General features: G+C 46.6%; 1 protein-coding gene across 1 annotated transcript; it reads left to right on the top strand.

Annotated features, from left to right (window-relative positions):
* Positions 1-450: 450 nt before the first annotated feature.
* dyrk2 (dual-specificity tyrosine-(Y)-phosphorylation regulated kinase 2) lies at positions 451-23707 on the top strand. Its single transcript, XM_042313727.1, has 3 exons — positions 451-924; positions 1658-1788; positions 21259-23707. The coding sequence occupies exons 1-3, from the start codon at positions 885-887 to the stop codon at positions 22867-22869; spliced, it is 1782 nt and encodes a 593-aa protein (XP_042169661.1). The 5' UTR covers positions 451-884; the 3' UTR covers positions 22870-23707.
* The last annotated feature ends 634 nt before the right edge of the window (positions 23708-24341 follow it).

Here is a 24341-nt window from a genome sequence, read left to right as displayed (position 1 = left end):
CTTGTTAGACACATAGTGGTTCAGTGGGGCACCAAAGTGGGGCACCACAGTGCAGTAGAGTATCATATGTGTATAGGGCTATACAGACTATTCTGACGTGCAAACCGATATTTAATTTCAGAATATGATAAGAATGTGGTTAGGGGGGTGGTCAGGTGTTTGGTTAAGGTTTAGGGTTAAGGTAAAAGTTCTGTTTTAGTTTTTTTGGATCGTTGCGAGTCAGAAAAGTCCTTATAGATCTTCCTATCGCGTTATATTAATTAATGGGCTGGTTCGGTTTGGGTTCGTGATCACCAAGTGACCAAGAGGACTTCCTTAATGTAGGCTGTCTGTCGGTTCCTGCTGGAACATAGGCTGGTGGTGCGTCGCCAGTTTAGCAACCGAACCAACCACATCTCACGCTCATTAGTGCGTGAGTGTGAGAGAGAGAGAGAGAGAGAGGTGGATGAGTGCAAGGACGATAGATAAGGAAGAAGGCAACACCCAAACTTGTTGACCGACTATGTATTTGCAGTGTAGGTGAGAGAGAATGATGCCGCTTCTGTTGCATCTAACGTTAGAATGTTGCTTGTGTTGAAGAAAAAACTAAACACGGAGTTTGTTTGTTTGTTGTTGTATTGATCTACAGTAGCCTCGCGTGGGATATTTTTTTTTTTGTATCTATAGGTTCGTGTTTTTTGGGTTGTATTTCCAAGCGATGGTGGCAGCAGAAGCAACATTTCAGCTGGTGTTGATGGAAGACTTCCCAGTTTTGCAGAGTTGCACGTTGCGAATGCAAGACTGGATGTAGCTGATTGGAGTAGCGAAATTGGTGATCACACAGCCGAGTGGGAGGAGGGGAGATTCTGAAAGTGGGTTTTTCCGTGTGTGACTCTCCAGCGGCCATGTTATCCAAGAAGCCGTGCGCTGCCGTCTACCCAACTGGTAAGGAACAACAATATGGAGCCGAACGGGCTAAACAATACGGTTAAACTCACTTTGATCGCCGGAGGAATATTGTTGATGGATTTTATGCCTTTTTTGTCGGGTCCTTTGTAACAAGTTTATTACACGTTTACGCCGAGTCTTGCTTCGGGTTTTCCCTGGTCTGTTGAAGAGGGGGGGAGCCTTTGCTAAAATAGTGTATCCCTGCTCTATGTTTTGAGTAGTTAATGGCGATACATTCGGGGATTTTTTGTCTTTCTTTCTCTAAAGCCTGAAGTGGGCTGTTTGCAAAACCAAAGTCATATGCTGGTGTGTTATTTATCCCATATGACAGTATGTGTGTCAAGAGAGAACACAGGTTTATTTCCGCAAGCACGACGGAATCATATGCCCACTGGTTTCTGTGTTGTTTTTTCCCGATCTTTATATGCTACACGACTATGGGGCGCAAAAGGATCTTACAACCAACGACAGCCTACACTCTGGCGGTCATCATCTGTTGTTCCAAGCACACATCATGTGGAATTAACCTACCTGTTTTGCCGAAGCCATTGTCGCAAGAAGGATTTCCACCTACAATGACCCCCTTAAATGCCTGCTTAAATTACTATCCTTAAAAGGGATTAAGACCATAGCCTACTTTACAACCTGATAACCCTGAGGTGGCCCTATGTGGGTAAATAGGCCCATTCAGATTAACCTCATTTCCTGTGTCATTTTGTACGATCTGCAGGCAAAGGGGGTGAGATCTGCCAGCTACAGTCTTCCCCCGGAATCGGAGTCGGGGGTCCCCGGGCCGGAGCAGCGACAGACCCGCCATCGCCGGTCACACTACCACCCCTCAGGAATATCAAGTCGCTCACGGTACGTAACCTACGGAGCCATGCTTGTTTGTGGGTTTACTGTGGACTAAACATCGGCTTCTTCTTCTTATAATACTAATAATAGTGTGGACCTGCTGCCTATTGCAATGGGATACAGTAGTTTCATTTACATCGTGCATCGCTTATCTATAGGCTATAGAGACCGGAAATGGTGTCTAATAAAAACATGTTGTGTCGTTACATGGTTGTTACAACGTAGCGCCGCTGTTTGGTTTAGATTCAGCTCAACGGAATGCAACCACGTAACAAGTTGTCCTGCCACACTGTCACGTGAGGTGTACATTATAGGGCATTAGCACGTGTAGGGTACAGCAGGCAATACATAGATATCAAGCTATATATCGTGTAATCCTAGATAACGCGTACGGTAGTAGCCTATGTCACGTGTGCTTATAGTTTTGTTTATGACCGTGGAAGGGCTACACGGTATTCGTTCTTTACGGTGCTGTAACTTTTACGATGATCGTAGCAGGCGGCATAGGCTAGATTTCAAGCTTGGAGCTTTAACGTTAGTTAGACTACTCAGTGATACAGTTGCAACTTGCAAAATCCCAGGCACCATATTTAGGATTTGCTGTTGTTGTTGTTGTTGCATGCCTACAGCGTTGTTGAGTTGACAGTTAGTTACGATGTTTAGCATGTTGTCAGACTGGTATAAAATGTGAGGCCACACGATAAGAGTCTTGTCTAGAAGCCATGGCCAGTGTGTGTGTGTGTGTGTGTGGGGGGGTGCGTTCCTCCCTGCTCGGTTTGGAACGCACGGGGATTCAGGGAAATAGAAGGTTGAGATTTAATATGAGTTTGCATGCTGTAGAAAAAGATACCGTTTTATTTATTGTTACGATAATCACGTTGACAGAGATACTCAGGTAAGCAGAGGCTATGTGTCTTGTGGAGGTTGTAGCTACGTTAGCCGACTGACTTATAGCCTACCCGATGTTTGCACATGATCTCAGACAGATATGTCTTTATTTTATCAATCGAGACTATAAGGGCCATATGTTGGGAGGGATGTGTAAACATGAAATGATATTGTAATGTTTTAATACTGGTGGATAATTCGTCCAGCAGGCTCTATAAGCGTGTCCTGAAGTAATGGAGGATTTGGACTCCAGTTAAATGAAGGAGGAGTCTCCAGGCCTTTATTTAGTCCTTCCTTCAAATAGATATAAATATAGACTCGGCCAGAAGGACGAGCTCAGCAGCTCAGCAGCTTTCTCCTGACAGAGGATTTTATTGGGCCCTTGTGTTTATCTTCAACTATGATTTAAGGAAAATAAAACCTGACCAGGAAGTTCAAATCAAAATGAGGAAGATTTATATTGGTCCTTCCTGAAATAGCCCCAGGGACAATGTTGTTAAGTTGTAAATAAACCACGGATATATTCCTCACCAGTGTCTGTCTCTGTGCTGTGAGGAACAGACATATTCCTCACCAGTGTCTGTCTCTGTGCTGAGAGGAACAGACATATTCCTCACCAGTGTCTGTCTCTGTGAGGAACAGACATATTCCTCACCAGTGTCTGTCTCTGTGAGGAACAGACATATTCCTCACCAGTGTCTGTCTGTGTGAGGAACAGACATATTCCTCACCAGTGTCTGTCTCTGTGCTGAGAGGAACAGACATATTCCTCACCAGTGTCTGTCTCTGTGCTGAGGAACAGACATATTCCTCACCAGTGTCTGTGCTGTGGGGAACAGACATATTCCTCACCAGTGTCTGTCTCTGTGCTGTGAGGAACAGACATATTCCTCACCAGTGTCTGTGCTGTGGGGAACAGACATATTCCTCACCAGTGTCTGTCTCTGTGCTGTGAGGAACAGACATATTCCTCACCAGTGTCTGTCTCTGTGCTGTGAGGAACAGACATATTCCTCACCAGTGTCTGTGCTGTGAGGAACAGACATATTCTGTGAGGAACAGACATCTCACTGTGCTGTGAGGAACAGACATATTCCTCACCAGTGTCTGTGCTGTGGGGAACAGACATATTTCTCACCAGTGTCTGTCTCTGTGCTGTGAGGAACAGACATATTCCTCACCAGTGTCTGTCTCTGTGCTGTGAGGAACAGACATATTCCTCACCAGTCGCTGTGCTGAGAGGAACAGACATATTCCTCACCAGTGTCTGTCTCTGTGCTGTGAGGAACAGACATATTCCTCACCTGTCTCTGTGCTGTGAGGAACAGACATATTCCTCACCAGTGTCTGTCTCTGTGCTGAGAGGAACAGACATATTCCTCACCAGTGTCTGTCTCTGTGCTGAGAGGAACAGACATATTCCTCACCAGTGTCTGTGCTGTGAGGAACAGACATATTCCTCACCAGTGTCTGTGCTGTGTGGGGAACAGACATATTCCTCACCAGTGTCTGTCTCTGTGCTGTGAGGAACAGACATATTCCTCACCAGTGTCTGTCTCTGTGCTGTGAGGAACAGACATATTCCTCACCAGTCTCTGTCTCTGTGCTGTGAGGAACAGACATATTCCTCACCAGTCTGTCTGTCTCTGTGCTGTGAGGAACAGACATATTCCTCACCAGTCTCTGTCTCTGTGCTGTGAGGAACAGACATATTCCTCACCAGTCTCTGTCTCTGTGCTGTGAGGAACAGACATATTCCTCACCAGTCTCTGTCTCTGTGCTGTGAGGAACAGACATATTCCTCACCAGTGTCTGTCTCTGTGCTGTGAGGAACAGACATATTCCTCACCAGTCTCTGTCTCTGTGCTGTGAGGAACAGACATATTCCTCACCAGTCTCTGTGCTGTGAGGAACAGACATATTCCTCACCAGTCTCTGTGCTGTGAGGAACAGACATAATTCTCACCAGTCTTTCCCAATACAATTGTGAGACAATGTAGTCTATCAATCAGTAGTGTAACGAAGAATTCTGCAACTTAACGCAGCTACACTGGTAGTTAGAATTATGTCATTGTAGCTACGCTCCCTGTCAGGCCTGTCGTTTGTTCAAGTAGTCCTGGTGTCCATTCCAGTAGCTACGCTCCCTGTCAGGCCTGTCCCCTATTCAAGTAGTCCTGGTGTCCATTCCAGTAGCTACGCTCCCTGTCAGGCCTGTCCCCTATTCAAGTAGTCCTGGTGTCCATTCCAGTAGCTACGCTCCCTGTCAGGCCTGTCGTTTGTTCAAGTAGTCCTGGTGTCCATTCCAGTAGCTACGCTCCCTGTCAGGCCTGTCCCCTATTCAAGTAGTCCTGGTGTCCATTCCAGTAGCTACGCTCCCTGTCAGGCCTGTCCCCTATTCAAGTAGTCCTGGTGTCCATTCCAGTAGCTACGCTCCCTGTCAGGCCTGTCGTTTGTTCAAGTAGTCCTGGTGTCCATTCCAGTAGCTACGCCCCCTGTCAGGGCCTGTCCCCTTGTTCAAGTAGTCCTGGTGTCCATTCCAGTAGCTACGCTCCCTGTCAGGCCTGTCGTTTGTTCAAGTAGTCCTGGTGTCCATTCCAGTAGCTACGCCCCCTGTCAGGGCCTGTCCTTTGTTCAAGTAGTCCCGGTGTCCATTCCAGTAGCTACGCCCCCTGTCAGGGCCTGTCGTTTGTTCAAGTAGTCCCGGTGCCCATTCCAGGCAGGTCACTGGCAGTAACAGTTGCTCCATGTGTTCCAGACAGTCATTGTTATCCAGAGAGGAGGAGGACAGAGACACAATAAGGTCACATGTTCAGGTGTTATTAGTGGTAGAATTGGCCCATCTAATGCTGTCAAGGTTGCTAGTTCTCTGTCCACTCAGTTACTGACTGTTATGTTTCTTCTCCTGTTTGTCCCGACCTGAACTAACCTCATTAGTGTTGACACAAACACATCTGTTCCGGAACCAGAACCTCTACAGTACAGAGAGGTGGTGTAGACATCTGTTCCGGAACCAGAACCTCTACAGTACAGGGAGGTGGTGTAGACATCTGTTCCGGAACCAGAACCTCTACAGTACAGAGAGGTGGTGTAGACATCTGTTCCGGAACCAGAACCTCTACAGTACAGAGAGGTGGTGTAGACATCTGTTCCGGAACCAGAACCTCTACAGTACAGAGAGGTGGTGTAGACATCTGTTCCGGAACCAGAACCTCTACAGTACAGAGAGGTGGTGTAGACATCTGTTCCAGAACCAGAACCTCTACAGTACAGAGAGGTGGTGTAGACATCTGTTCCGGAACCAGAACCTCTACAGTACAGAGAGGTGGTGTAGACATCTGTTCCAGAACCAGAACCTCTACAGTACAGAGAGGTGGTGTAGACATCTGTTCCGGAACCAGAACCTCTACAGTACAGAGAGGTGGCGAAGACATCTGTTGTGGAACCAGAACCTCTACAGTACAGAGAGGTGGCGAAGACATCTGTTGTGGAACCAGAACCTCTACAGTACAGAGAGGTGGTGAAGACATCTGTTCCGGGAACCAGAACCTCTACAGTACAGAGAGGTGGTGTAGACATCTGTTGTGGAACCAGAACCTCTACAGTACAGAGAGGTGGTGTAGACATCTGTTCCGGAACCAGAACCTCTACACAGTACAGAACCTCTACAGTACAGAGGTGGTGTAGACATCTGTTCCGGAACCAGAACCTCTACAGTACAGAGAGGTGGTGTAGACATCTGTTCCGGAACCAGAACCTCTACAGTACAGAGAGGTGGTGTAGACATCTGTTCCGGAACCAGAACCTCTACAGTACAGAGAGGTGGTGTAGACATCTGTTGTGGAACCAGAACCTCTACAGTACAGAGAGGTGGTGTAGACATCTGTTCCGGAACCAGAACCTCTACAGTACAGAGAGGTGGTGTAGACATCTGTTCCGGAACCAGAACCTCTACAGTACAGAGAGGTGGCGAAGACATCTGTTGTGGAACCAGAACCTCTACAGTACAGAGAGGTGGTGAAGACATCTGTTGTGGAACCAGAACCTCTACAGTACAGAGAGGTGGTGAAGACATCTGTTGTGGAACCAGAACCTCTACAGTACAGAGAGGTGGTGAAGACATCTGTTCCAGAACCAGAACCTCTACAGTACAGAGAGGTGGTGAAGACATCTGTTCCGGAACCAGAACCTCTACAGTACAGAGAGGTGGTGAAGACATCTGTTCCGGAACCAGAACCTCCACAGTACAGAGAGGTGGTGAAGACATCTGTTCCGGAACCAGAACCTCTACAGTACAGAGAGGTGGTGAAGACATCTGTTCCGGAACCAGAACCTCTACAGTACAGAGAGGTGTTGAAGCAAGGCCTCTTAGTGGAACACAACGCTGGGAGCAAAACACAGCTCTCCTCCTCCCAAACAGCCCCCTATTCCCTATCTAGTGCCCTAGCTGTGACCAAAGCCCATCGGCTCTATATGAGAATAGGCAGCTATTTGAGACGTATTTGCAGTCAGATATTATCACTCTCTTAGTTGGGACACTGGGGGTGGTGAGGGGGGTGATAAATGACTGAGGTACCCCCGGCCGTCTGCAGAGAGCTGGGTCTTGTTCATCGTGCCCCAAACGGACTGAAACAGGGAGGGACTGACTTTTTTGCTATGTTGCGTTCTACTAAACACGTGTGGTTTGTGTGTGTGGTTTGGGCTACAGACCAGTGGTATCCTGTAATCTGCAGCTGTCGTCCTCTCTACCCTCTCCCTGACCTGCCCCCCAATCCTGTCCACATCATGTCCCTGTTATCCAACCAAGACACAGGACAAGTGTTAAAAAGACAGCATTTAGAACAGCTATTTAGACACACACACACACACACACACACACACACACACACTGTAGATTGTCTCATGGCTGATCATTTCACAGACAAATCAAATCAAATTTTATTTGTCACATACACATGGTTAGCAGATGTTAATGCGAGTGTGATAGGGTGGAATAACTCTAGTTGACATGGTGGAATAACTTTAATTGACATGGTGGAATAACTTTACTGTCTGACATGATGGAATAACTCTAGTGACATGGTGGAATACCTTGGTGACATGGTGGAATAACTCTAGCTGACATGGTGGAATAACTCACGTTGACATGGTGGAATAACTCTAGTTGACATGGTAGAATAACTCTAGTGGACATGGTAGAATAACTCTAGTGGACATGGTGGAATAACTCTAGTTGACATGGTGGAATAACTCTAGTGGACATGGAGGAATAACTAGTTGAAATGGTGGAATAGCTCTAGTTGACATGGAGGAATAACTCTAGTTGACATGGTGGAATAACTAGTTGACATGGTGGAATAACTCACGTTGACATGGTGAAATAACTCTAGTTGACATGGTGGACATGGTAGAATAACTAGTGGACATGGTGGAATAACTCTAGTTGACATGGTGGAATAACTCTAGTTGACATGGTGGAATAACTCTAGTTGACATGGTGGAATAACTCTAGTTGACATGGTGGAATAACTCTAGTTGACATGGTGGAATAACTCTAGTTGACATGGTGGAATAACTCTAGTTGACATGGTGGAATAACTCACGTTGACATGGTGGAATAACTCAAGTTGACATGGTGGAATAACTCTAGTTGACATGGTGGACATGGTAGAATAACTGTAGTGGATATGGCGGAATAACTCTAGTTGACTTGGTGGAATAACTAGTTGACATGGTGGAATAACTCTAGTTGACATGGTGGAATAACTCTAGTTGACATGGTAGAATAACGCTAGTTGACATGGTGGAATAACTAGTTGACATGGTGGAATAACTCTAGTTGACATGGAGGAATAACTCTAGTTGACATGGTGGAATAACTCAGTTGACATGGTGAAATAACTCTAGTTGACATGGTGGACATGGTAACTAGTAACTGGATATGGTGGAATAACTAGTTGACAGGGTGGAATAACTCTAGTTGACATGGTGGAATAACTCCAGTGGACATGGTGGAATAACTCCAGTGGACATGGTGGAATAACTCTAGTTGACATGGTGGACATGGTAGAATAACTGTAGTGGATATGGTGGAATAACTAGTTGACATGGTGGAATAACTCTAGTTGACATGGTGGAATAACTCTAGTTGACATGGTGGAATAACTCTAGTTGACATGGTGGAATAACTCTAGTTGACATGGTGGAATAACTCTAGTTGACATGGTGGAATAACTATAGTTGACATGTTGGAATAACTCTAGTTGACATGGTGGAATAACTCTAGTTGACATGGTGGAATAACTATAGTTGACATGGTGGAATAACTATAGTTGACATGGTGGAATAACTAGTTGACATAACTCTAGTTGACATGGCGGAATAACTCTAGTTGACATGGTGGAATATGTTCTGTAGTACAGAGACCAGCTGACAACCCTCTCTCAACCCTGTTCTGTAGTACAGAGACCAGCTGACAACCACCTCAACCCTGTTCTGTAGTACAGAGACCAGCTGACAACCACCTCAACCCTGTTCTGTAGTACAGAGACCAGCTGACAACCACCTCTCAACCCTGTTCTGTAGTACAGAGACCAGCTGACAACCACCTCTCAACCCTGTTCTGTAGTACAGAGACCAGCTGACAACCACCTCAACCCTGTTCTGTAGTACAGAGACCAGCTGACAACCACCTCCAACCCTGTTCTGTAGTACAGAGACCAGCTGACAACCACCTCTCAACCCTGTTCTGTAGTACAGAGACCAGCTGACAACCACCTCAACCCTGTTCTGTAGTACAGAGACCAGCTGACAACCACCTCTCAACCCTGTTCTTTAGTACAGAGACCAGCTGACAACCACCTCTTAACCCTGTTCTGTAGTACAGAGACCAGCTGACAACCACCTCAACCCTGTTCTTTAGTACAGAGACCAGCTGACAACCACCTCTTAACCCTGTTCTGTAGTACAGAGACCAGCTGACAACCACCTCAACCCTGTTCTGTAGTACAGAGACCAGCTGACAACCACCTCAACCCTGTTCTGTAGTACAGAGACCAGCTGACAACCACCTCTCAACCCTGTTCTGTAGTACAGAGACCAGCTGACAACCACCTCTCAACCCTGTTCTGTAGTACAGAGACCAGCTGACAACCACCTCTCAACCCTGTTCTGTAGTACAGAGACCAGCTGACAACCACCACTCAACCCTGTTCTGTAGTACAGAGACCAGCTGACAACATACAGGCATCAGGAACAGGGTGACATGCTGAACATTTCAGAAGGGGTCTATAGTTTATGACCTTGGTGCTTTAAAAATACACACAATGTAAGCCTGTGCATTTACATCAAGGACATGCTGGGACTGACTGTCCCCTTAACCCAGAGGACTAGTACCAGCTCTGTCCTGTCTCTGTTCCAGGGGACTGACTGTCCCCTTAACCCAGAGGACTGGTACCAGCTCTGTCCTGTCTCTGTTCCAGGGGACTGACTGTCCCCTTAACCCAGAGGACTGGTACCAGCTCTGTCCTGTCTCTGTTCCAGGGGACTGACTGTCCCCTTAACCTAGAGGACTAGTACCAGCTCTGTCCTGTCTCTGTTCCAGGGGACTGACTGTCCCCTTAACCCAGAGGACTGGTACCAGCTCTGTCCTGTCTCTGTTCCAGGGGACTGACTGTCCCCTTAACCTAGAGGACTAGTACCAGCTCTGTCCTGTCTCTGTTCCAGGGGACTGACTCCTTATGTTCCTGGGACTGACTGTCCCCTGTCCTGTCTCTGTTCCAGTGAACCCCCCTTATCACACTGGTACCAGCTCTGTCCTGTCTCTGTTCCAGGGGACTGACTGTCCCCTTAACCTAGAGGACTAGTACCAGCTCTGTCCTGTCTCTGTTCCAGGGGACTGACTGTCCCCTTAACCCAGAGGACTAGTACCAGCTCTGCCCTGTCTCTGTTCTGTGATGAATTATCACACAGTAACCTCTAGGAGACCAGTCTCTATTACTGTCCTCTGATACGTTGTGATGAATTATCACACAGTGACCTCTAGCTGCGTCTGAAGTGGCGCACTATAAAGTATACACACGACAGTGGTGCACTATGTAGGGAATAGGGTGACATTTGGGACACCTCCCCAGGCGAATAGGGGACGTTTAGTAATGGACAGTACCATGGTTTGTGGAGACAGACTCTAGTCTACAGACAGGACAGTGATGGTTTTGTCTAGTCTATAGACAGGACAGTAATGGTTTGTCTAGTCTACAGACAGGACAGTGATGGTTTGTCTAGTCTATAGACAGGACAGTGATGGTTTGTGGAGACAGACTCTAGTCTACAGACAGGACAGTGATGGTTTGTCTAGTCTATAGACAGGACAGTGATGGTTTGTCTAGTCTACAGACAGGACAGTAATGGTTTGTCTAGTCTACAGACAGGACAGTAATGGTTTGTCTAGTCTACAGACAGGACAGTAATGGTTTGTCTAGTCTACAGACAGGACAGTAATGGTTTGTCTAGTCTACAGACAGGACAGTGATGGTTTGTCTAGTCTACAGACAGGACAGTAATGGTTTGTCTAGTCTACAGACAGGACAGTGATGGTTTGTCTAGTCTACAGACAGGACAGTGATGGTTTGTCTAGTCTAGACAGACTCTAGTCTACAGACAGGACAGTGATGGTTTGTCTAGTCTACAGACAGGACAGTAATGGTTTGTGGTCTAGACAGGACTCTAGTCTACAGACAGGACAGTGATGGTTTGTCTAGTCTACAGACAGGACAGTAATGGTTTGTGTCTACTCTAGTCTACAGACAGGACAGTAATGGTTTGTCTAGTCTACAGACAGGACAGTGATGGTTTGTCTAGTCTACAGACAGGACAGTAATGGTTTGGAGACAGACTCTAGTCTACAGACAGGACAGTAATGGTTTGTGGAGACAGCCTCTAGTCTACAGACAAGACAGTAATGGTTTGTCTAGTCTACAGACAGGACAGTAATGGTTTGTCTAGTCTACAGACAGGACAGTAATGGTTTGTCTAGTCTACAGACAGGACAGTAATGGTTTGTGGAGACAGACTCTAGTCTACAGACAGGACAGTAATGGTTTGTGTCTAGTCTACAGACAGGACAGTAATGGTTTGTGGAGACAGACTCTAGTCTACAGACAGGACAGTAATGGTTTGTGTCTAGTCTACAGACAGGACAGTGATGGTTTGTCTAGTCTACAGACAGGACAGTAATGGTTTGTCAGACTCTAGTCTACAGACAGGACAGTGATGGTTTGTCTAGTCTACAGACAGGACAGTAATGGTTTGTGGAGACAGACTCTAGTCTACAGACAGGACAGTAATGGTTTGTCTAGGAGACAGACTCTAGTCTAGTCAGACAGGACACAGACAGGACAGTAATGGTTTGTCTAGTCTACAGACAGGACAGTGATGGTTTGTCTAGTCTACAGACAGGACAGTGGTAATGGTTTGTCTAGTCTACAGACAGGACAGTAATGGTTTGTGGAGACAGCCTCTAGTCTACAGACAGGACAGTAATGGTTTGTCTAGTCTACAGACAGGACAGTAATGGTTTGTCTAGTCTATAGACAGGACAGTGATGGTTTGTCTAGTCTACAGACAGGACAGTAATGGTTTGTCTAGTCTACAGACAGGACAGTAATGGTTTGTCTAGTCTACAGACAGGACAGTGATGGTTTGTCTAGTCTACAGACAGGACAGTGATGGTTTGTCTAGTCTACAGACAGGACAGTAATGGTTTGTGGAGACAGACTCTAGTCTACAGACAGGACAGTGATGGTTTGTCTAGTCTACAGACAGGACAGTAATGGTTTGTGGAGACAGACTCTAGTCTACAGACAGGACAGTAATGGTTTGTCTAGTCTACAGACAGGACAGTAATGGTTTGTCTAGTCTACAGACAGGACAGTAATGGTTTGTCTAGTCTACAGAGACAGACTCTAGTCTACAGACAGGACAGTAATGGTTTGTGGAGACAGCCTCTAGTCTACAGACAAGACAGTAATGGTTTGTCTAGTCTACAGACAGGACAGTAATGGTTTGTCTAGTCTAGACAGGACAGTAATGGTTTGTCTAGTCTACAGACAGGACAGTAATGGTTTGTGGAGACAGACTCTAGTCTACAGACAGGACAGTAATGGTTTGTCTAGTCTACAGACAGGACAGTAATGGTTTGTCTAGTCTACAGACAGGACAGTAATGGTTTGTGGAGACAGACTCTAGTCTACAGACAGGACAGTAATGGTTTGACAGGACAGTAATTGTTTGTCTACAGAGACAGACTCTAGTCTACAGACAGGACAGTGATGGTTTGTCTAGTCTACAGACAGGACAGTAATGGTTTGTGGAGACAGACTCTGGTTTGTCTAGTCTACAGACAGGACAGTGATGGTTTGTCTAGTCTACAGACAGGACAGTAATGGTTTGTGGAGACAGACTCTAGTCTACAGACAGGACAGTAATGGTTTGTCTAGTCTACAGACAGGACAGTGATGGTTGTAGACAGTAACAGGACAGTAATTGTTTGTGGAGACAGACAGTCTAGTCTACAGACAGGACAGTAATGGTTTGTCTAGACAGCTCTCTACAGACAGGACAGTAATGGTTTGTCTAGTCTCAGACAGGACAGTGATGGTTTGTCTAGTCTACAGACAGGACAGTAATGGTTTGTCTAGTCTACAGACAGGACAGTAATGGTTTGTCTAGTCTACAGACAGGACAGTAATGGTTTGTCTAGTCTACAGACAGGACAGTAATGGTTTGTGGAGACAGTCTAGTCTACAGACAGGACAGTAATGGTTTGTCTGACAGGACTCTAGTCTGACAGACAGGACAGTGGTTTGTGACTATGTCTGACAGGACAGTTTGTCTAGTCTACAGACAGGACAGTAATGGTCTACAGACAGGACAGTAATGGTTTGTCTAGTCTACAGACAGGACAGTAATGGTTTGTCTAGTCTACAGACAGGACAGTAATGGTTTGTCTAGTCTACAGACAGACAGTGATGGTTTGTCTAGTCTACAGACAGGACAGTAATGAGTTTGGTTAGTCTACAGACAGGACAGTAATGACTTGTCTAGTCTACAGACAGGACAGTAATGGTTTGTCTGGTCTACAGACAGGACAGTAATGACCTGTGTCTACAGAGACAGACCTGGTAGTCTAGTCTACAGACTAGTCTACAGACAGGACAGTAATGGTTTGTCTAGTCTGACCTGACAGGACAGTGATGGTTTGTCTAGTCTGAGACTGGACAGTGATGGTTTGTGACAGACAGACAGTAGTCTGACAGTCTGACAGGACAGTGATGGTTTGTCTAGTCTACAGACAGGACAGTGATGGTTTGTGGTAGTGAGTCTAGTCTACAGACAGGACAGTAATGGTTTGACTAGACTCTAGTCTACAGACAGGACAGTGATGGTTTGTCTAGTCTACAGACAGGACAGTGATGTTTTGTCTACAGTCTACAGACAGGACAGTAATGGTTTGTCTAGTCTACAGACAGGACAGTGATGGTTTGTCTAGTCTACAGACAGGACAGTGATGTTTTGTCTAGTCTACAGACTGGACAGTAATGGTTTGTGGAGAGTCTACAGACAGGACAGTCTGGTTTGGTAGTCTACAGACAGTCAGTGACTAGTCTGACCTGGTTTGTGAGTTTCTAGACTAGTCTGACAGACAGGACAGTGAGTCTAGTCTACAGACAGGACAGTGATGGTCTGTCTGAGTCTACAGACAGGACAGTGATGAGTTAGTGACTAGTCTGACCTGGTAGTGAGTCTAGAAGAAGGACTCTGACCTGCAAATTCAGTGAGTCTGAAAGTTCTAGTGTGACCTGGTGTGAGTCTAGTGACTGTCTGACCTGGTAGTGAGTCTGTGACTGTCTGTGTGTGTGTGTGTCGGCGTGCGTGCTGACATTGTGCGGAAGCAGTTGGACAGGGGAACAGACAATCCCCTGCCTGAACGAAGCAACAGGATGTTGCAGAGAAAACAAGATGTCTGCCGAGCGAGTAATCACCTTATCTCCCAGGGAAGGGTCTGGTGGGGAGGCAGCTCTGAACACAGGAAGTCCACTGATAGTGTTCGCGCTAAACATTTATAGGAGAGAAGGAGCTAGATATGACACTGAGTAGTGAGTTAGCATAAAATAACTGATGGTTGAGTCTAGTGACTAGTCTGACCTGGTAAAACAACCTGGTAAAACTTCTTGGTAGTGAGTCTAGTGACTAGTCATGGTCTGTGAATGACCTGGTAGGAGTCTAGTGACATCTGATGGTGTACATGTCATTCTCTACCTGGTAGTTTACTGGTGACTAGTCTGACCTGGTAGTGAGTCTAGTGACTAGTCTGACCTGGTGACCTAGTCTGACCTGGTAGTGAGTCTAGTGACTAGTCTGACCTGGTAGTGAGTCTAGTGACTAGTCTGGCCTGGTAGTGAGTTTCTAGTGACTAGTCTGACCTGGTAGTGAGTTTCTAGTGACTAGTCTGACCTGGTAGTGAGTTTCTAGTGACTAGTCTGACCTGGTAGTGAGTCTAGTGACTAGTCTGACCTGGTAGTGAGTTTCTAGTGACTAGTCTGACCTGGTAGTGAGTCTAGTGACTAGTCTGACCTGGTAGTGAGTCTAGTGACTAGTCTGACCTGGTAGTGAGTCTAGTGACTAGTCTGACCTGGTAGTGAGTCTAGTGACTAGTCTGACCTGGTAGTGAGTTTCTAGTGACTAGTCTGACCTGGTAGTGAGTTTCTAGTGACTAGTCTGACCTGGTAGTGAGTCTAGTGACTAGTCTGACCTGGTAGTGAGTCTAGTGACTAGTCTGACCTGGTAGTGAGTCTAGTGACTAGTCTGACCTGGTAGTGAGTCTAGTGACTAGTCTGACCTGGTAGTGAGTCTAGTGACTAGTCTAGTCTGACCTGGAGTCTAGTGACTAGTGAGTCTAGTGACTAGTCTGACCTGGCAGTGAGTCTAGTGACTAGTCTGACCTGGTAGTGAGTCTAGTGACTAGTCTGACCTGGTAGTGAGTCTAGTGACTAGTCTGACCTGGTAGTGAGTCTAGTGACTAGTCTGACCTGGTAGTGAGTCCATACTAGTCTGACCTGGTATCACAATACCCCATAATGACATCACAATACCCCATAATGACATCACAATACCCCATAATGACATCACAATACCCCATAATGACATCACAATACCCCATAATGACATCACAATACCCCATAATGACATCACAATACCCCATAATGGCCGGGGGAGAGACGGAGACCCTCTTCCTTATGGAACATAGAAAATGTCATTATTCAAACACATAATGCAGTATGTCATTGACACAATGCAGAGAGACAGAGAGAGGGAGAAAGATAGATGAGAAGGAGGGGGTGGAGAGGAGATGAGAGGAGAAAAAAAGAGGAGACAGAGAGGAGGGAGAAGGGGGGGAGAGAGAGAGCGTGAGAAAGAGAGAGGAGAGAGAAGGGAGAGGGAGAGGAAGAGCAAAACAGACCAGTTGGATGAGGCAGGGTTGTATTACGGTCTATGAGGTCATCAGATATGCATCAGCCCGGGTATTGAGCTGGGCTGGTCAGTTATATTATGTAGAGTAAGGGAGGGTATAGGGCTGGGCTAGTCAGTTATATTATGTAGAGTAAGGGAGGGTATAGGGCTGGTCAGTTATATTATGGGTAAGGGAGGGTATAGGGCTGGGCTGGTCAGTTATATTATGTAGAGTAAGGGAGGGTATAGGGCTGGTCAGTTATATTATGTAGAGTAAGGGAGGGTATAGGGCTGGTCAGTTATATTATGTAGAGTAAGGGAGGGTATAGGGCTGGTCAGTTATATTATGCAGAGTAAGGGAGGGTATGGGCTGGTCAGTTATATTATGTAGAGTAAGGGAGGGTATAGGGCTGGAGTAAGGGAGTTATGGCTGGTCAGTTATGTAGAGCAAGGGAGGGTATAGGGCTGGTCAGTTATATTATGTAGAGTAAGGGAGGGTATTGGGCTGGTCAGTTATATTATGTAGAGTAAGGGAGGGTATAGGGCTGGTCAGTTATATTATGTAGAGTAAGGGAGGGTATTGGGCTGGTCAGTTATATTATGTAGAGTAAGGGAGGGTATAGGGCTGGTCAGTTATATTATGTAGAGTAAGGGAGGGTATAGGGCTGGTCAGTTATATTATGTAGAGTAAGGGAGGGTATTGGGCTGGTCAGTTATATTATGTAGAGTAAGGGAGGGTATAGGGCTGGTCAGTTATATTATGTAGAGTAAGGGAGGGTATAGGGCTGGTCAGTTATATTATGTAGAGTAAGGGAGGGTATAGGGCTGGTGGTCAGTTATATTATGTAGAGTAAGGGAGGGTATAGGGCTGGTCAGTTATATTATGTAGAGTAAGGGAGGGTATAGGGCTGGTCAGTTATATTATGTAGAGTAAGGGAGGGTATAGGGCTGGTCAGTTATATTATGCAGAGTAAGGGAGGGTATAGGGCTGGGCTGGTCAGTTATATTATGTAGAGTAAGGGAGGGTATAGGGCTGGGCTGGTCAGTTATATTATGTAGAGTAAGGGAGGGTATAGGGCTGGTCAGTTATATTATGTAGAGTAAGGGAGGGTATAGGGCTAAGGGCTGGGCTGGTCAGTTATATTATGTAGAGTAAGGGAGGGTATAGGGCTGGTCAGTTATATTATGTAGAGTAAGGGAGGGTATAGGGCTGGGCTGGTCAGTTATATTATGTAGAGTAAGGGAGGGTATAGGGCTGGTCAGTTATATTATGCAGAGTAAGGGAGGGTATAGGGCTGGTCAGTTATATTATGTAGAGTAAGGGAGGGTATAGGGCTGGGCTGGTCAGTTATATTATGTAGAGTAAGGGAGGGTATAGGGCTGGTCAGTTATATTATGCAGAGTAAGGGAGGGTATAGGGCTGGTCAGTTATGTTATGTAGAGGAAGGGAGGGTATAGGGCTGGTTATGTTATGTAAGGGAGGGCTGGTCAGTTATGTTATGTAGAGTAAGGGAGGGTATAGGGCTGGTCAGTTATGTTATGCAGAGTAAGGGAGGGTATAGGGCTGGTCAGTTATATTATGTAGAGTAAGGGAGGGTATAGGGCTGGTCAGTTATATTATGTAGAGTAAGGGAGGGTATAGGGCTGGTCAGTTATATTATGTAGAGTAAGGGAGGGTATAGGGCTGGTCAGTTATATTATGTAGAGTAAGGGAGGGTATAGGGCTGGTCAGTTATATTATGTAGAGTAAGGGAGGGTATAGGGCTGGTCAGTTATATTATGTAGAGTAAGGGAGGGTATAGGGCTGGTCAGTTATATTATGTAGAGTAAGGGAGGGTATTGGGCTGGTCAGTTATATTATGTAGAGTAAGGGAGGGTATAGGGCTGGTCAGTTATATTATGTAGAGTAAGGGAGGGTATAGGGCTGGTCAGTTATATTATGTAGAGTAAGGGAGGGTATAGGGCTGGTCGGTTATATTATGTTATATTATGTAGAGTAAGGGAGGGTATAGGGCTGGTCAGTTATATTATGTAGAGTAAGGGAGGGTATAGGGCTGGTCAGTTATATTATGTAGGGAGTAAGGGAGGGTATAGGGCTGGTCAGTTATATTATGTAGAGTAAGGGAGGGTATAGGGCTGGTCAGTTATATTATGTAGAGTAAGGGAGGGTATAGGGCTGGTCAGTTATATTATGTAGAGTAAGGGAGGGTATAGGGCTGGTCAGTTATATTATGTAGAGTAAGGGAGGGTGCTGGTCAGTTATATTATGTAGAGTAAGGGAGGGTATAGGGCTGGTCAGTTATATTATGTAGAGTAAGGGAGGGTATAGGGCTGGTCAGTTATATTATGTAGAGTAAGGGAGGGTGCTGGTCAGTTATATTATGTAGAGTAAGGGAGGGTATAGGGCTGGTCAGTTATATTATGTAGAGTAAGGGAGGGTGGGCTGGTCAGTTATATTATGTAGAGTAAGGGAGGGTATAGGCCTGGGCTGGTCAGTTATATTATGGCTGGTCAGTTATATTATGTAGAGTAAGGGAGGGTATAGGGCTGGTCAGTTATATTATGTAGAGTAAGGGAGGGTATAGGGCTGGTCAGTTATATTATGTAGAGTAAGGGAGGGTATAGGGCTGGTCAGTTATATTATGTAGAGTAAGGGAGGGTATAGGGCTGGTCAGTTATATTATGTAGAGTAAGGGAGGGTATTGGGCTGGTCAGTTATGTTATGTAGAGTAAGGGAGGGTATAGGGCTGGTCAGTTATGTTATGCAGAGTAAGGGAGGGTATAGGGCAGCGAGCAGCAGGCAGTACTTCTAACTGAGGAGGTGATCACTAACTAAGAGCCTTGTCCCCATGGCAGCTGATCCCTTGAATCCTGTTGAGTCTGGAAATCCAGATTGTTCACCATTGTGTCCTATTTCACAATCCTCCTGCAGCTCACACACACACACACACACACACACACACACACACACACACACACACACACACACACGCACACAGCTCACACACACACGCTTGATAGGCTCTTTGTCAAGCGCTGTCTTCTCTGTTGATTTGGTCCAGAGCAGAGTAGGACGGGGAGAGAGAGAGTCCCCCTTTGTCTTCTGTTGTCTCCTCCCCAGAGTCCTGGTTCCTTAATCAGCTGGACTAGTATAGTAACACAACTCTCTCTACAGAGTCCTGGTTCCTTTATCAGCTGGACTAGTATAGTAACACAACTCTCCCTACAGCTTCCTGGTTCCTTTATCAGCTGGACTAGTATAGTAACACAACTCCCCTACAGCTTCCTGGTTCCTTTATCAGCTGGACTAGTATAGTAACACAACTCTCCCTACAGCTTCCTGGTTCCTTTATCAGCTGGACTAGTATAGTAACACAACTCTCCCTACAGCTTCCTGGTTCCTTTATCAGCTGGACTAGTATAGTAACACAACTCTCCCTACAGCTTCCTGGTTCCTTTATCAGATGGACTAGTATAGTAACACAACTCTCCCTACAGAGTCCTGGTTCCTTTATCAGATGGACTAGTATAGTAACACAACTCTCCCTACAGCTTCCTTCTTCCTGGTTCCTTTATCAGCTGGACTAGTATAGTAACACAGCTCTCCCTACAGCTTCCTGGTTCCTTTATCAGCTGGACTAGTATAGTAACACAGCTCTCCCTACAGCTTCCTGGTTCCTTTATCAGCTAGACTAGTATAGTAACACAACTCTCCCTACAGCTTCCTTCTTCCTGGTTGTGTAATCTAAGCTTCCTGAACGTGTGTGATTGCGTTCTTTAGAACCAGACACACACACACACTACTCCCTGCTGAGATCCTTCACACACACACACACACACACACACACACACACACACACACACACACACACACACACACACACACACACTACTCCCTGCTAAGAGCCTTATCCTGCAGATCAGTACGGCGAGCTAGATAAAGCTTTAGTCTGCTATAGATACAACACCACTGTCATGTAGATGCTGTAACATCTTTATAAACGACAAGCTAATACCTAGACAAGCTAAGACCTAGACCAGCTAAGACCTACACAAGCTAAGACCTACACAAGCTAAGACCTACACAAGCTAAGACCTACACAAGCTAAGACCTACACAAGCTAAGACCTACACAAGCTAAGACCTACTCAAGCTAAGACCTACACAAGCTAAGACAAGCTAAGACCTAGACAAGCTAAGACCTAGACAAGCTAAGACCTAGACAAGCTAAGACCTAGACAAGCTAATACCTAGACAAGCTAAGATCTACACAAGCTAAGACCTACACAAGCTAAGACCTACACAAGCTAAGACAAGCTAAGACCTAGACAAGCCAAGACCTAGACAAGCCAAGACCTAGACAAGCCAAGACCTAGACAAGCTAATACCTAGACAAGCTAATACCTAGACAAGCTAAGACCTAGACAAGCTAATATCTAAACCAGCTAAGACCTACACAAGCTAAGACCTACACAAGCTAAGACCTGTTCGTGTCAGTGGTAGTTGGATTATATCTAGAAACACATCTAAAACCAGGTGTTCTTGTCAGTGGTAGTTGGATTATATCTAGAAACACATCTAAAACCAGGTGTTCTTGTCAGTGGTAGTTGGATTATATCTAGAAACACATCTAAGACCAGGTGTTCCTGTCAGTGGTAGTTGGATTATATCTAGAAACACATCTAAGACCAGGTGTTCCTGTCAGTGGTAGTTGGATTATATCTAGAAACACATCTAAAACCTAGACCAGGTGTTCCTGTCAGTGGTAGTTGGATTATATCTAGAAACACATCTAAGACCAGGTGTTCCTGTCAGTGGTAGTTGGATTATATCTAGAAACACATCTAAAACCTAGACCAGGTGTTCCTGTCAGTGGTAGTTGGATTATATCTAGAATCTTCTATATTTGTATCTTTTAGAATCCAGAATTGGCGTGCTCGACTCACTAGTTCCTCGAAGTATTTGGGTGCAGGGTTCAAAGGACATATCAACTGTTTCTGTCCTTTGTTTTCAGTTGGGTCTTTTCCTGTTGATGCTGCTGCTGATTCTAAGGTCTTGTTCTGTCTCTCTGATCTCTTCCAGGTTGGAGGCAATAAGCACACCATGAGTGACCACATGCACGTGGGGAACCACCAACAGATCCACGTCCAACAGCTGTTTGAGGAGAACAGCAACAAACGGACAGTGTTGACTGCACAGCCCAATGGGTTGACCTCTGTGGGCCGGGCAGGTCTACCGCTGCCTGACCGACAGCAGCCCGACGTCACCACTACCACGGCCCAGTGTCGGCAGGGCAGCTCAGCCTCCCTCAAGTCCACCGACAGCAAGCCCCAGCCGGCCACCCTGACCCCGGAGCAGGCCATGAAGCAGTTCATGCCCAAGCTTACGGCCTTCGAGCACCATGAGATCTTCAGTTACCCAGAGGTGTATTTCGCTGGACCCAACGCCAAGAAGAGGCCGGGGGTGATCGGGGGGTCCAACAACGGAGGCTACGACGACGATCAGGGCTCCTACATCCAGGTGCCCCACGACCATGTCTCCTACCGCTACGAGGTCCTCAAGGTGATTGGCAAGGGCAGTTTCGGTCAGGTGGTGAAGGCCTACGACCACAAGGCCCACTGCCACGTGGCGCTGAAGATGGTGAGGAATGAGAAGAGGTTCCACCGCCAGGCGGCCGAGGAGATCCGGATCCTGGAGCACCTGAGGAAGCAGGACAAAGACTCCACCATGAACGTGATCCACATGCTGGAGAACTTCACATTCCGTAACCACATCTGCATGACCTTTGAACTCCTCAGCATGAACCTCTACGAGCTCATCAAGAAGAACAAGTTCCAGGGCTTCAGCTTGCCGCTCGTCAGGAAGTTCGCCCACTCTATCCTGCAGTGTCTGGACTCGCTGCACAAGAACCGTATCATCCACTGTGACCTGAAGCCAGAGAACATTCTCCTGAAGCAGCAGGGACGCAGCGGGATCAAGGTCATCGACTTTGGCTCCAGCTGCTACGAGCACCAGCGGGTTTACACCTACATCCAGTCTCGTTTTTACAGAGCTCCCGAGGTCATCCTGGGGTCACGCTATGGGATGCCTATTGACATGTGGAGCCTGGGCTGCATCTTAGCGGAGTTGCTCACTGGGTACCCTCTCCTGCCGGGCGAAGATGAAGGGGACCAACTGGCATGTGTCATCGAGCTGCTGGGCATGCCCTCGCAGAAACTTCTGGACTCTTCCAAGAGAGCCAAAAACTTTGTGAGCTCCAAGGGTTACCCCCGGTACTGCGCGGTGACGACCCTGCCGGACAGCTCGGTGGTGCTGAACGGGGGGCGCTCCCGCCGGGGCAAACTGAGGGGACCCCCGGGGAGCAAGGAGTGGGTGACGGCCTTGAAGGGCTGCGACGACCCCCTGTTCCTGGACTTCATCAAGCAGTGTCTGGAGTGGGACCCTGCCGTGCGCATGTCCCCCAGCCAGGCCCTCAGACACCCCTGGCTCAGGAGGCGCTTGCCCAAACCTCCCACGGGGGACAAAACAGCAGTGAAGCGTATCACCGACGGGGGCTCTGGCGCTATCACGTCGATCTCCAAATTACCTCCCACCTCGGGCTCCACCTCCAAGATAAGGACTAACCTGGCGCACATGACAGATGCCAACGGGAACATCCAACAGAGGACAGTGTTGCCAAAACTAGTCAGTTGAAGAAACTGTAAACGACAGCTAGTTTGTTGTCTCATCTAGGATATCTCTTCTTACTGGTTTTGGTTTTGTTTTTTAAATGGAGAGATGATTGTGTCTCTGAGAGAGAGAAAAACAACCGGGGAGGCCGAACAGTACCAGTCACAGTACTCAACAGTGTGGTTTTTTAGACAGAGGGGTTTATTCAGCGTTATTAATTCACCGCGTCATTGTTTAGTAGCTCTGTAGCAGCTTTTATTTAAATATAAACCAGACAAAAACATGAAAGTGGTCATCATAAGGGAACAATGCTTTTAGGTGTTTAGTCTCAGGACTGTGTGCTATGATGGAGCAGGTGGCTGCCGTTCACACAATCTGGCCCAAGCAGAGACTGATAACCTGGGCATGATAGTGTAGAATAACAGAATGGGTGGCTGGCCAAAACATGGAGATAACTAACTCATATCAGACAGTCTGAAGATATTTAGGCTCTGCTTCTCTACCTTATCTGATTGATATAGTGACATTAAATAGCTGTGAGAAAGGTGGGGCTTTTTTTATAAGCTAAGATCATAGTATCTGAGATGAGGTTTTGGTCAAAGAAATGCGAGGATGGAAAGTGGCTGTTTTAAGACGGTTAAGAGTTAAAGTGAGAGGTTGGAGCGCGGTGTGGAAGCATTCGTTTACCTGACAGACTACGCCTGTAATTCTCTTGACATTCCTTAAACAACTGAACTAGAACGAGGGGGGAAATTAGTGCAGGTTTGTCTTGTTTTCACCTGTACCAGAAACAAGGGAGTGATGCACGGAATAATGTGTTCTGTCAGAGAGGAGGAGAGGAGGGGAGAGGAGGGGAGGGGATGGGAGAGGGGGAGAGAATAAGGAGAGGAGGAGAGAAGAGAGGAGGGGAGAGAAGAAGGAGAGGAGAGAGGAGGGGAGAGAAGAAGGAGAGGGGGAGAGAAGAAGGAGAGGAGAGAGGGGGGGAGAGAAGGAGGAGAGGAGAGGAAAGGAGGGGAGAGAGGGAGGGGAGGGGGAGGGAGAGGAGAGGAGAGGAGGGGGAGAGGAGGGGAGAGGAGAGGAGGGGAGGGGAGAGAAGGGGAGGGGAGAGAAGAGGGGAGAGAGGAGGGGAGGGGAGAGAAGAGGGGAAGAGGAGAGGGGGGAGAGAAATGGCATCTATCAAAATATGAGATGTCAACATAATAAGTTATTAGGTGCTATTCCTTGGTACAGCTGCTGTGAAATGTATATCCTCACAGCAAAACAATGGTGCTTTTTATTTGAAAATGGATGTAAAGAGGATTTTAGAGCAAAAATGTCTACTTGGTTTTGTTCTATCAGATTATTGGATGATTAGAAACTAAATGTGCTGAGGCAGAGTAGAGCTGAGGTGAAGTGGCTTTGTGATGATGTCCTCATCAGAGAGGACTGTGTCTGTGATGAAGGACTGGATATTATAATGTCCTCATCAGAGAGGACTGTGTCTGTGTTGAAGGACT

Source organism: Oncorhynchus tshawytscha, unplaced genomic scaffold, assembly GCF_018296145.1.
Source record: "Oncorhynchus tshawytscha isolate Ot180627B unplaced genomic scaffold, Otsh_v2.0 Un_contig_1603_pilon_pilon, whole genome shotgun sequence".
Lineage (NCBI taxonomy): Eukaryota > Metazoa > Chordata > Actinopteri > Salmoniformes > Salmonidae > Oncorhynchus > Oncorhynchus tshawytscha.
Note: the sequence above shows the minus strand (reverse complement) of the source record. Positions and strands in the feature narration are given on the sequence as shown.

Bases quoted from the DNA above. Each gene is read 5' to 3' on its own strand.
- dyrk2 (XM_042313727.1), top strand. From the start codon at position 885: ATGTTATCCAAGAAGCCGTGCGCTGCCGTCTACCCAACTG. The intron at 925-1,657 runs GTAAGGAACAAC...TACGATCTGCAG, and splicing joins CGCTGCCGTCTACCCAACTG to GCAAAGGGGGTGAGATCTGC. The intron at 1,789-21,258 runs GTACGTAACCTA...GATCTCTTCCAG, and splicing joins GGAATATCAAGTCGCTCACG to GTTGGAGGCAATAAGCACAC.